Source organism: Anser cygnoides, chromosome 13 (genome assembly GCF_040182565.1).
Source record: "Anser cygnoides isolate HZ-2024a breed goose chromosome 13, Taihu_goose_T2T_genome, whole genome shotgun sequence".
Taxonomy (NCBI): domain Eukaryota; kingdom Metazoa; phylum Chordata; class Aves; order Anseriformes; family Anatidae; genus Anser; species Anser cygnoides.
In genome coordinates, this window is record NC_089885.1 from 19,404,947 (window position 1) to 19,417,284 (window position 12,338).

Below are 12,338 nucleotides of genomic sequence, written 5' to 3' on the forward strand. Positions count from 1 at the left end.
GTCAGCACTTAGCGTTACCACAAGCATAAATAAGAGCCTGTGCATTCTACGAGCATTACAGTTTTTATTCCAACTTTCAGAGTATCTTCTTTTATTTTTAGATGAATCTGCGTTCTGTATTTACTGTAGAACAACAAAGGATATTACAGCGTTATTATGAAAATGGAATGACAAATCAAAGTAAAAATTGCTTTCAGCTCATATTACAGTGTGCACAAGAAACTAAGCTGGACTTCAGTGTAGTCAGGGTAAGTACTGAGGCCTTCCAAATTTGTATGTTAAAGTTGTACACGTTCATTTCTTTACATAAAATATCTTCAGAGGGCTGAAGTCTTTAACTTCATACATGTCTCTAAATCAGACTTCACGCTTGTATAATGTTCGCTTTTATCCAGTGAGCCTGTTCATAGTCTGTTTGCTCTGAAATGTCATCACATGGTTGCTGTATTAAGCAGGAGCCTGGATTGCACAAGGAGTGTTTGTTTTATTTTTGTTTCTTTTTTGTTTTGTTCATTTTGTTTGTCTTTTGTTGATGGTGTTGTGTTTGTATTTTGTTGTGTTTTTTGGTTTTTTTTTTTTTTTCAATTAAACTGCAAATAGAATTGCCCTATAGAAGCTTTGCGCAATGTCTTGTATCAAAGAAAGGTCATGTTATTAGGAAACTATTCTTAAGTTAAACCAATTTCTGTAACCTAATGTATTTGGGAAAAAATGTGGAAGTCTTTCTTTTTAACACACTGCCACATTTGTATTCCATGTCACAATCATAAATATTATGCTCACGCGTGGTTATTTACAGTGAGCACATTCTTTTCTTAGAGAAGAAGAATGTCAGTAGTGCTAACATGAGCTCTTCCAAAGTCTGTGAGTTCAATGTGGAGGGAAAGAATAATCTCTTTATGAAACTCTAGACAATAAAATGGCTGTTGTCTTAGAGCAGAAATAGAAATCATGAAGCATTAACTGAAAAAATAACAGTGGGAGTGGAGCTAGGAGTTACTGTGACACTGGGCATAAAGGAGCAAGAAGTAAGACCAGTCTAGTTCTTAGATATCTGCCTGTGGTATATTGAAAATGACAACTCCTCCTGCCCCTTAATTCTTGATTCCCCTCCCTCAAAAGGCTCTGGAAATACTAAACTTAACTTTCTCAGCTCAGCAAGTTCTGAAAGTCAGCCAGAAATTCAGACTCCCTGGGACAAACAGTTGTAACAGAAATCTGGATGCTGATGATGCAGTCGGGCCTATTTTTCTATTTTTATTCTGATTGAAGGACCTAGAGGAGGCAGCTAGTCTGCTCTGCTTGCAGTCCTCATTCATTATCCACCTTGTTACTCTTCCCTTTTCTCTTTCCCTTACTGCAATAATGTGTCATAGCCTTTTTCTTTAGTTCTCTTCCTTTAATATGCCCTTCTTTGCAAAACATACACTCTTCCTGCTTGTGAAACGCAATGGAAACAGACTATTTGTCCTGCGGTTGTCTTTTAATGATCTTACCTTTCTCTTTGTCATACCTCTCCTTTCTGCCTCTGAATTCCCACCCCTCTCTTTTTTTGTAGAACTGTTGGGCAGGGATTAGTAGTTTGTACAGTGTCTAACGAAGTGATGCATAGGTTGCAGCTGACACTTGTAGATAAGACTGTAATAGGAACGAGAATTACCTAAATGTGTGTTATAATTGAAATGTCATAACTCTACGGATAAATAATTTCCCAAAATGGGATTTCTATAATCTTATCCCATAGAACTACATCCAGTCTTTCTAATCTTTAGATGGATTGAAGAGTCCTATTTATGATTTGGTGTAAATATCTATAAATTTTTTTTACCACAGTACATAAACTATGCCTCTCCCTTTTAAAATTAGGAAACGTGGAAAAGTTAGTTCTGGGAAAATCACCTAACCCTCTTCAAATTTGATAGAGATGCATTTCAGCTATATAGGGTTTGAATAGCATGTTTTTGTTGATTAATATTAGCATACTTCTGCTCTTGGTTGCTTTTTGTGTTTGCAGTAAGTATAAGCAGTATGTCTTGTTGAAGTTCTCTGACGATTTTTCGTAGTTATCACCGAATGCTGAGGAGCATGTGTTATACCCTTTTGGGGAGTTACACCCACAGATCATTCAGGTGGGTGCTTTAGGTTATATGGTGCGAGCAAGAACCTGGGGACAGAATCAGTAGAATGGGACTCTGAGCAGTGGCAAATCTGACTTGGGATGTCTTATGAAACTTAGCTTCAATCCCAAGTGAATAGTAGTACTAGTAAGTTATTTGCATTTCTTTATTTCGTTGATTCCTTTTTAGGAAAGTTATGACATAAACTTCAGGTTTTAGTTTAATACAGTTGGAGAAGTTAGGGGTGGGAGATCTTTCTTCCTGGCCCAAAATTTGCAGTGTCTCTAGTTATAATTTCTATCTTGAAAGTTTACTGACTGAGAAGAAATAATGAAAAACAAATTTGATCATTTAAATTTGTTTTATGCAACAAAAGACAATAACTTGAGACCTGTGGCTGTAATTTTGTGTATTTAAACTTGGTTTTGTGAAGCTAAATTCTATCACTAGTAACCGAGGGGTTTTTTGCATACAATGAATCGTGCCTCAGATTAGGCATTCTGTAAAATTTGACACTGAAAATGAGTAGAACGGATTGGAGACTTCGAGATATTTCTGTGTGACAGGAGTGCATATTTTGCGTTAGAAAATCTATTTACTTCTTTAGTAGGTGTCAGTATGTGAAGAAAGCTTGCCTTCTTTCATGCGATGAGATGGAAATCCAAGACAGGTACTTGGTGCAGTTGGTTCTTGTGGGGTGAGGTGGTTTATTGATTAAATCAACTGGTTTGGCTTGCTCAGTGTTGAGATCTTGTGTTGGTTTGGTTTTAGGTGTGCAGCAGATGATATCCATAGTGGTACAGAAAGCTGTTTCACCATATTTATATATGCATGTCTGATTCTTTTCAGTAACCAACATAAGCTGATGCAAAAGCTTATTTTTAGTTCTTTGGTGCTTGTGTCTTGTTCCCGTATGCTGTCACATTCAGTACAAACGTCGTGTGGTGACAGAATTTAGCAAGTCTTGCCTCACGGATCCTGTAAGTTCCCAGGAGCAGTTAGGCAGTGCTTACACTTCCCGCGCTAGAGATGATGCTTCCACCAAATTAATTCTCTTTATCTTGAAACAGTGAAGCTAATATTTCCCCTTAAGTTCTTTTAGCTATATCTTAATTTATTACTTGCAGGACAGGCTTTCCTGTCTATTTAAAAAAACAGCAGTATATTTTGTCATGTGTATAACCCGCATAGGAGGGGGAAAAAAATACCTGCCTGGAAAAAGGAATACCGTCTTTTACACAAATCCATATATTGTCATTGTCACTTTCAGAAATGTCCGTAATAGGAAACTTCTGTTGGAATCCAACCCTGGTAGTCCTAATCTTGTCTCTCAAGAGCAGTTTGTGACATCAGATCTTGACTCGTGTAGCTGGCAGAAGAGGAAGTAGTCTATAGGTTTAAATACTTCACAAAATTGTTTTATAATTTTCTAGCAGAAAGAAATGTTCCTGTTCTTGTTTTCTTCCTCTCATCTAAAATCAAGAATTAGCAGTTTCTGTTCAAGGCAGTGTTGAAAGTTGAGTCTGTCAAGGTATTTGTTTGAGGAATCTTACATTTTTTAGAAGTTTATCCATATGTTTCAACGATGGTTTGGTATCCCACAGTGCTAAATATAAAAACTAAAATTTCGGGGAACTCATCACAGGGGTGCCAATGAAATAAATCTTAAGGATAACTTTGGGATAGGAGGCATGATACAGTCTATTAGGGTTTTTGAGAAACTAGGGATTTGGAATTGAGACTAGGATTCTCATGTGTATTACCATTTGAATCCCAAGCATGAAAGACATGGATTTCCACCCTGCATTGTTCAAACTCTGCATAATCAGCAAATGACTTACACGCTTGCAAACTTAGGTCTCAACTTGAACACTTAACATTTCATCAGATCTGCTTAAAGATTAAAAAAATGCCTATTTTTTTCTGCTTATTTAATGCTTTGTTTTGTGTTTGTTGTCGTTGTTGTTTGTTGTTTGCAGACGTGGGTTGGCAATAAAAGAAGGAAGATGAGCAGCAAGAGTGCTGTAGAATCTGGAGGCACTCCCCCAGGGACTGCCCCTACTACTCCCTCAGTACCTCCAGAAGCAGCAGTTAGAAATGTGGTAAATATTGCTCGATCCCAAAGTCAGCAGTCTTCTTGGACCTCTTCTAATAACGATGTAATAGTTACTGGTATATACAGTCCTGCTAGTTCATCCAGTAGGCAAGGATCCACCAAGCAGACAAATGCTTCAATGGCAGAAATACACAAAACCTCTATTCCAAGACTCTCGGGAAAAAATGACACAGACTTTCAGCAGCAGCACATCCCTATAGGACGACAAGTACCGCACTGTAAAAATGCTTCCCTATTAGTAGGGGAAAAGACTATTATTTTATCTAGACAAACAAGCGTACTGAATTCTGCGAACTCCATATATAGCCACACTAAAAAAAGCTATGGTGGCTCGTCAGTGCAGGCCGCAGAGTTGGTGTTACCTCAGAAACCGATGATATGCCACAGACCTTGTAAAGCTGAACCCGTGGGATGTCAAAGGTTACAAAAACCGGAACATGCAGCTCTTGCATCGCATGTGCCCCCCGGACAAAGGGCTAATACTAGGGACCCTTCTTGTAGCACGCAAAACCTGGAAATCCGTGAAGTGTTTTCTCTGGCGGTTACAGATCAACCTCAAAGACTTGTGGGAGGAAGCACGGCACAGAAGCACTGCTCGGGGGAAGGCAGCTGTCTGTCCATTGCGATGGAAACTGGAGATGTGGATGACGAGTATGCTAGAGAAGAAGAACTGGCATCCATGGGAGCACAAATACAAAGCTATTCAAGATACTGTGAAAGTAGCAGTTCTGTTCGAGTAGAGAACCAAAGCGCGGCCTTGTCGGGGCCAGGAAGAAACATGAGCTGTAGTTCTCAGATGGTGAATGCCAGGGACGTGCCTGACAATGTTCTGTATCATAACAGAGACTACCACTTGCCTGCACGGACCTCGTTGCATACAACATCCAGTACATTATATAGCAGTGCTAATCCATCAAGAAGTACTTTTTCTCCTCATTTTACATCTTCAAGTCAACTGAGGCTGTCACAAAACCAAAATAATTACCAGGTAATCTGTCAATATATTCATCTTCAAACCTTGAAGACCAGGTCATAGATAAGTACTGTGTTCTTTGAAAGCTGGTAGCTGGTAAGGGGTAGGTTCATATTTCTGCAAGCTGTGCTCGATTTACATCTTTCAGCAGCGATGATTCCTTCTTAAACAGAAGTGAAGGGAGGACTAAAGTATGGTTGCGCTTAGCTGTGTAGCTGAGCCCGTGGCTGTACTGGGCAGCCATATAATGAGCATCAGTAGGGGCTTTATGGTTTTAATAGGTAAAGTTTGTTTACAAGAGGATCATACCTATGACTGCTGATGCACGCTAGTCTGTGTTGTCCTGACCTGGCTTACCAGTGCATGTCACAGCTATTCCCTTGGTTGTTCCTCTGCAGGCATCCTTTGCATGTGGCAGAGGGCACAACATGGGATCATACTGCCATTTGTGTGCTGTGCAGTTGCTTGCCCTTATTAATGTCAGCTTTGATTAGCTCTTCCATCAGCACTGCCTTTACCCACTATGCAGTTGCCAATACCTTGGACCGTTTTTTTGTTAGTTATTAGATCTCTCTCAAGCTAGATAAGATAATGGAAGACACTAAGCAAGCAAATATTCTTCCTCTCCCACAGCATCTAATTCAAATATCAGTTTTACATTCAGTCCTGTTATTTCCTCGTCCTACAACAGAGCCCATTCAAGGATATTGAGAGGGGAAAATTAAATGCAGATAATTGAAGAACTACGAGATCTTCAGAAGAAGCTGTAACACAGATACACTTACCTTTTTTATTTTTTTTATAAACAAGGGAGAGATAATAGTGCAGGAAACATCCAAATTGATTTTTTAATGGATTTTTGTGCAGTCTGGCATGCCATAATCTATAGACACTGAGATAAGTCTTACAGCTGACAGGATGTTATATTACCTGTGTTACTTCTGTGCTTTTGTCTGTTACATTTTCAAATTTATCCCCAAAATGAACCATATAAAAACATACCATCATTTCTTGTACATTGTTCACTAGTGTAGGGAGCAATACTTTGTGGTGGTTTTTCTGTCTTTTTTTCCCTCTTCTTCCTGACATGTTCCTATCTCGTGAGGATTTGAAAGAAAGTTTTTGAGTCCAAGTGCGTACTACTTTTCACCAGAAATCATCAGGATTACTGCTTTTCTTGGCAAACCTGAGGTCTGAGGAACATGTAATCTCTGGACTAGATTCTGTATAGTAGATGGGACATCTGCAATTCTTATTTATGGCCTTTTTTAAGTCAAATAATTCGGATGAGCTGTTTTTCCCATCCGCTCTCAGATGGTCTGTCAGTGTTTGCTATTACTGTTCTTGAATTACAAAATTCATTAAATGATGTTTACTTTTGAAATTTCAGTTTCATGGGAGAAGAAAAGCTGTAAATGTGTGCATCTGTTCTATAAAGGGTTGGTAAAGCTGCAAAAGCACATACAATACAGTTCAGGAAACTTTTCTTAAGTTTCACATAGTGAAATACAGTATTGGTACCTCCAGCTGTATGCTCGTGGTACTTTATTTCACTTTTGAAAAAGCATCAGTGAGCTGTATTACTGTTTTTTTTTTTTAATTATTATTAATTCTTTTAGAAATTTGAAATAACTCAGATTTGAGATATTTTGGGGGTGTAGGGACTGAGTCTCTATGGATGGAATGGTTCATGGCAGGTGACATTTTATCCAGGTGGTATGGTGTGGATCAGAACAAGGACATCTCTGTAACTTACTTTGTTGTCGTTGTTTCTTTGTTGTTTTTCCCCGTTATAAAGATGCACCTGTTTGGTAAGTAAGGAGTTCTTTACTCCGTTTGACTTCCATGCCTGTCTTTAACAAACCCTGTTCTATGGATTTTGGGAATGCAGCTTGGGCTGGGGGAAATTCTGTTTCTTGTGGCATCCTTTGCCTTTCCCAGTCTAACACGTTTCATCGAAATCATCAGGTCTGCGCACCTTTCACTCCCTCCTTCCCCAAGTGCGTCTCTTAAAATTATGAGTTGTCAGCCCTCCTCTTAGCCCCTTTCTGGCCATTTAGGACTGTAGGAAGGCTTGCTCCGATGAAATACTGAGGTTCAGTTAAGAAGCCCACTGCTTCCCCTTTCCTTTCCTGCTGTGTTTTTGCCCCCTGGCTGTGCGGTGGGACACAGCTCCCCTGAGGCATTATTTCCTCTAGATGTGGACTGAAGGGTAGTTCCAGTTTGGGGCTGAAAGCTGGAATTCAGAGGAATGCCTTTTCTGTTGGCTGAATTGGCTGTGATTCCGTGATTCTGTGAATTTAGCAGACCTTTCTCAGCTGAAGTAGAAGGGAAAGAGGGGAACGAACAGCTCCCGTACCCAATGCACTCCTTTGCTGTGGTTTGGTTGTCTGTGGTACTCAGCTCAGGTTGGGCAGAGTGTATTAAGTACTCATTTGCTTCCCAGAATTTCAGGGAAGCCAGAGAAAAAATCCCAGGTCTAGTATGACTGGTATCTCTTGTAGACACTCCCTTTACTTACACCGTAATAACCTCTATATATTAAACTTCCAGAGACATGTATTTTATGACTGTATTAATTCATTATTTTTTTTTTCTTCTCGAGAGCTTTTTTTTTTCCAGGTGCTGTCTAACTTCTTGTAGACGTATACAAGATCACACTTCTTTTGTGCGTAGTCAGTTCCTGTTACTGTTACTGCCCATGTTTAGCCAATTTATCAGCCTAGGAATGAAGATCCTTAAACTTAGGGACATTTTCCTAAATTTAAAAATAGATTAAACCCGAGTTTGCAGGCTTGTTAGAGTAGTTAAGCAGCCAAGCAGATGCTTCTTTAAAGGCAGGAACGCGTGATTGGTGTTTTGATGAAGTGATTACTGTTGTACATTGGTGGGGCATCTAATTAGCAATTAGTTATAGCTTCCTTACTGGTTCAATTAATCAAATTCATGTTAGTGTAACCTAAGAATAAATTTAATAAAATGATCAATTTTAATGCCTGAGCGGTTTTGCTAAACAAATTGTTCAAGCTACGTACTTTTGTTAGGCTGGCTTTCAGCTCCCCGAACGAGGGAGGCTATTCTTACTGCTCCTCAAGGCTGAACGCAGATTTACTCTTGGTTTCCTCCCCCTGCAACCCTAAGGGGCAAAAATCCTGTGGAAAGTATGTGCGGTTTTTTAATTACTTTGTTCTACATACTGAAGCACGGTTAATCTAATTTAGTCCTATCTTCTTTTAGGGAAAATCCTAAACACTGCAGCCAGTGCAGCAGAGGAGGATGTATATAAGTTGTGTTTATTTATTACTGAGATCCACTTTAAGGATACTGCTTTATATGAATGAGCTGTAAGTTTGCTTTATTTAAGGAACGAGAACTCAAAACTCTCTTCTGTGTTATTAAATGTGTCAGAGTGGTTTGTTTACTCCCTTAGAGATTTTTTGAAGACGCGACGACGACTTCCTTGTTAATTTGGGGCAGCACGGCGTTTTGCGGGGCAAACAACATGGTTTTCTCTGCAGAGTCTTGGGCAAAGTGTTTCCTGACACTCGTTCCTGTAACAGAAGCAGAGCTGCATTTGTCACAGTTGGTGTCTGCCCTTTATTTCTGGGACGAACTGCTTCCAGCAGCACGAGCAGAGCGAACCCGTGGGCCTGCTGGGGAGGAGAGCGGCAGTGAGCAGGCTGCTAAAGCACGGCACGGGGCCTCCCGTAGCCCCAGGAAACTGCAGCCAGGTGGTGGCTGGGGCTCTGCAATTGTCCCAGGGCACTGAACCTGGGACAGTGACATCCCGGTGCATTGGGAGGAGGTTATGCGGGGACCTGTGTTGCCTAATCGCTTGAAGATACAGAACTGGTAACACGCTAGTGTTGCAGTACTTTGGGGCTTTCTGGAGCATCTGCAAGAGTTTCCCCTTAGTCTCTGTTTCCTCTGAGACGCAATATATTTTCCTTAACAGCTGCTTTAGGTTGCCATTTTTGCAACTCACCGTCGCTGTTCCCATTGGAGCAGGACTAGGGGTTACAGCTGCGGGCATCTGGACTCTCGCTGCTGCAGGAAGACCACCAAAGGAGAAAAAACCTTCGGCCTTTTCACAGAGCCAATTTAGAATATTTTCACATATATAGTCTTTCAGATAGTTAAACTTTATTGTATTTGGCATCATGTCTGTCAGAACTGGTGTACGTTTGTGTTCCAGTCAACTGTTAATGCTCTGCCAGACCAATCCTTCTATTTACAGAAAACAGCATTTTTTTTCCATAGCCCCTCTTTAAATTTGTTGGTCTTCTGAGGAATAAGAATATAAACCAGCGTTGGGTCTGATCCGTTGCTGAAGTAATTCAGTTTAACCTCGTGGTTAATTTAGCAGGAAAAAAATAAAACATAGACAGGAAGACTCAGGAGAGCAAATTGTGTGGATACTCGCACTGCTTTTCTGTTGTGCGAAGCTGTTGGGTGGGGTAGGAAATTGTAATAGACATAACTTGTTTCTACTTGGTTTCTAAAATGTGTGCAAGTAAGAAATTGGTATTTTAGTCAAGAAAGCTGGTGCAGACTTGCTCTTAGGAGGTGACGGTGTTCATTTGTAGCCCTCCCTCTCAGCCCTCCTTGTGCTATAATGGGAAAGTGTGTGACATGAGGTAACCCTCAAGCACTTTCAGCTAAAAGCTTGAAGAGTAAAAGTATCTTATCTGCTTGTACAATGGACAAACTGTACCAGGTATTCTATATTCAGTTATACTCATGCTGGAAGATGCATTATTAGAGCCCTTCCCAAATACAACAACTATTAGCATAGCTTGATATAGTCAGCAGAAGCAAGTAGGTTTTTCTTCCTCATGCATAGTGTGTGTAACAACTTGAGATTGATTAATCTCTTGAGCTATGTTTAGTCTGAAGCATTGCTTGTCTGCAGCAGAAGCTGAACATGAAATCCTAAATAAGCCTCAAATATTCTAGGCGATGAAACATTGCCCATGTCCAGGGAAGATAATACAAGGTTATTTTTGATAAGCCTGGCTCTGGGAATGGTGGGGGAGCAATAGGAATCAAGGAACCTAACCTTCACCTTCACACCCATTACCCATCCTTCTCCAGCCTAATGTCCCTCTTTTTTCTGATAGTCTACAAATTCTTAACATTTGATGTTAAATACTTCAGTTACTAATGTCCTAGTATTTTTCTTCTGAAAATTTAACCGATGTAGCTGAAAAATACATTACAGCACTTCTGTCAAACATTAGGCCTTTGCCTAACTCCGGTTTGCTTAATCTTACGAGCTTTGTGACAGATAGAAGATGAAAACTTAAATTTTTAAAATACAAGTTTTGAGATAGCAAAAGTACAGAAGGGTCTGAGTTGCGGTTGTGTTGTCACCCTCACCCGAAGAACCAGTTATTTGTTAGTCTTACTTGTAAGACTCAGTTTGTAAGGCAGGTGTGTTTTGCTTTTACATCTTAAACTGTTATAAATACACTGCTATCAGAACCAAATGCACAATATTGAAGTCTTTGAAAGCTGCTCACTGTTGTTATAGTAGCAACCTAAACTGCTATTGTTTTCTGTTCTTTTCCCCTTCCCCTCTACAGATTTCAGGAAACCTTACTGTGCCTTGGATTACAGGTTGTTCCAGAAAAAGAGCAGTAAGTATATTTCCATTCAAGTATATAATGTATTAAGTAGAGGAATAAAATTTCATGCAAATGCATTTTTTATAATTTCAGTTTGGTTTAGGTTGTGTGCTTTTTTGGGTGTGGTTTTTTTTTTTTCCCTTAATGTTTGTGTTAGTCAAAGCATAATCTACAGCTACAATGCTTCAGTTATCATGAAGCTGATGTTTATCTTTAAAAGCAAGTCAAGTAATGTGATGCCCAGGTATATGAATTGTGCTATTAGCTGAAATGGAATGGTTTCTATTTGAGAGAGAATGAAATGCCCCAGCGAGTAACTCTCTTTTCTGTTACTCTGTGCATTCACAGAATTAGTCCCTGCTATCTGTAGTAACTTTCTCAAAACTCATTTTATCCATGTGTCATTTTACATTAGGCAGAATCAGCCAGGTTGGTGTCTTCAATTCACAAATTACTCCAAGCATGATACAAGGTATGAATCAGCTTTTGTAAGGAAAATATCTGTATCCAACTCTTCCGCTTGGTTACTGTTCTGCATTTTGGTTCAAGAGTAGCCTGTGAACTTCTCTTTGAAGAGCATGTAGAATCTGCTTGCCTACGGTGAAAACGGGCCCAAAACCTGCAGCTTGGGTGGTACAAACCAGGCTCTCAAGAGGCATTTATGTGTTAGTCCAACTATATCAGAAGCAATAGTCAGGGAGATGACTGTCATGATAACCGAACTACAAACCACTGAGCTGTGTCATGTGTATTGCTTTGGTAATGATGTCTAGGTAATGGAAGAACCTCGCCTTGCCTTCTCTTCCCTGCTGGGTACCCGTGGCTGTTGACGTTAATTGTTTCCTCTCAGACTTTTGCTAGGTTCCAGCAGTGGCCCATTTCTAGTTTCTTCAGACTTTGACAGTATCATTTTTATTTCTGTTTATTAGAGAGTACTTTAGAAGAGCACTTTCCAGAGGAAGATGCTCTTCCTTTTATACAAATCCTGTACAAAATTGTTCATTGAGGTGAAGGTGACAGCAATCCTGTTGGTCGTTCCATCTGTTTTGTCCCTTCCAAGTGCAAGCTTTCTTGAGTAAGCTTTTGTAAACGTAGCCTTTTTCTGGAAGGCACCTTCCTGCTCTCATTTATAACATAAGGCTGGTCAGTGTCCCAAGGTACAGCTTCACTAGTTGGCTGAGCTGATTTCACAGCACTTCACTGCCGAAAGGGGAAGTTTCCCCCCCACCCACACTCAGCCATGGCACTGGTGCTGGTACCTAATTGCAAGGTACTCCAGGCCGAACATCTGACCTGTCAGATCTATTTTTCTTCTGCTGAGTTTGTATTTCCCCTGCTTTTAGTGAGCCGAATGTACTTGGGATCAGGTGAGTGCCGGAGCCAGCTCCAAGTAGGCAGCAGGAGCTTGGGGCTGGGAGCAGGGACCTGGTGGGTGACGGCAGAGTTCCTGGTGCTGGCTGTGGCCGTCTGTGGCGGATTCTGTCCTGAATCCAGAGCCCTGCAGG

The 12,338-nt window shown here is 40.3% G+C and overlaps 1 protein-coding gene across 8 annotated transcripts in view; it reads left to right on the forward strand.

Moving 5' to 3' along the window:
• The window catches only part of HDX (highly divergent homeobox), a 51,009-nt gene that overhangs the window by 8,233 nt on the left and 30,438 nt on the right, over nucleotides 1-12,338 (forward strand). For 6 of the 8 annotated variants that reach the window (XM_067004881.1, XM_067004877.1, XM_067004882.1 and 3 more), the window contains exons 2-5: nucleotides 102-248; nucleotides 2,064-2,129; nucleotides 4,097-5,221; nucleotides 10,792-10,845. In XM_067004881.1, coding sequence (XP_066860982.1) covers nucleotides 102-248; nucleotides 2,064-2,129; nucleotides 4,097-5,221; nucleotides 10,792-10,845 — 1,392 coding nt within the window. The remainder of the gene's footprint in view (nucleotides 1-101; nucleotides 249-2,063; nucleotides 2,130-4,096; nucleotides 5,222-10,791; nucleotides 10,846-12,338) is intronic. The other 2 variants (XM_067004878.1, XM_067004879.1) reach the window with 2 other exon arrangements.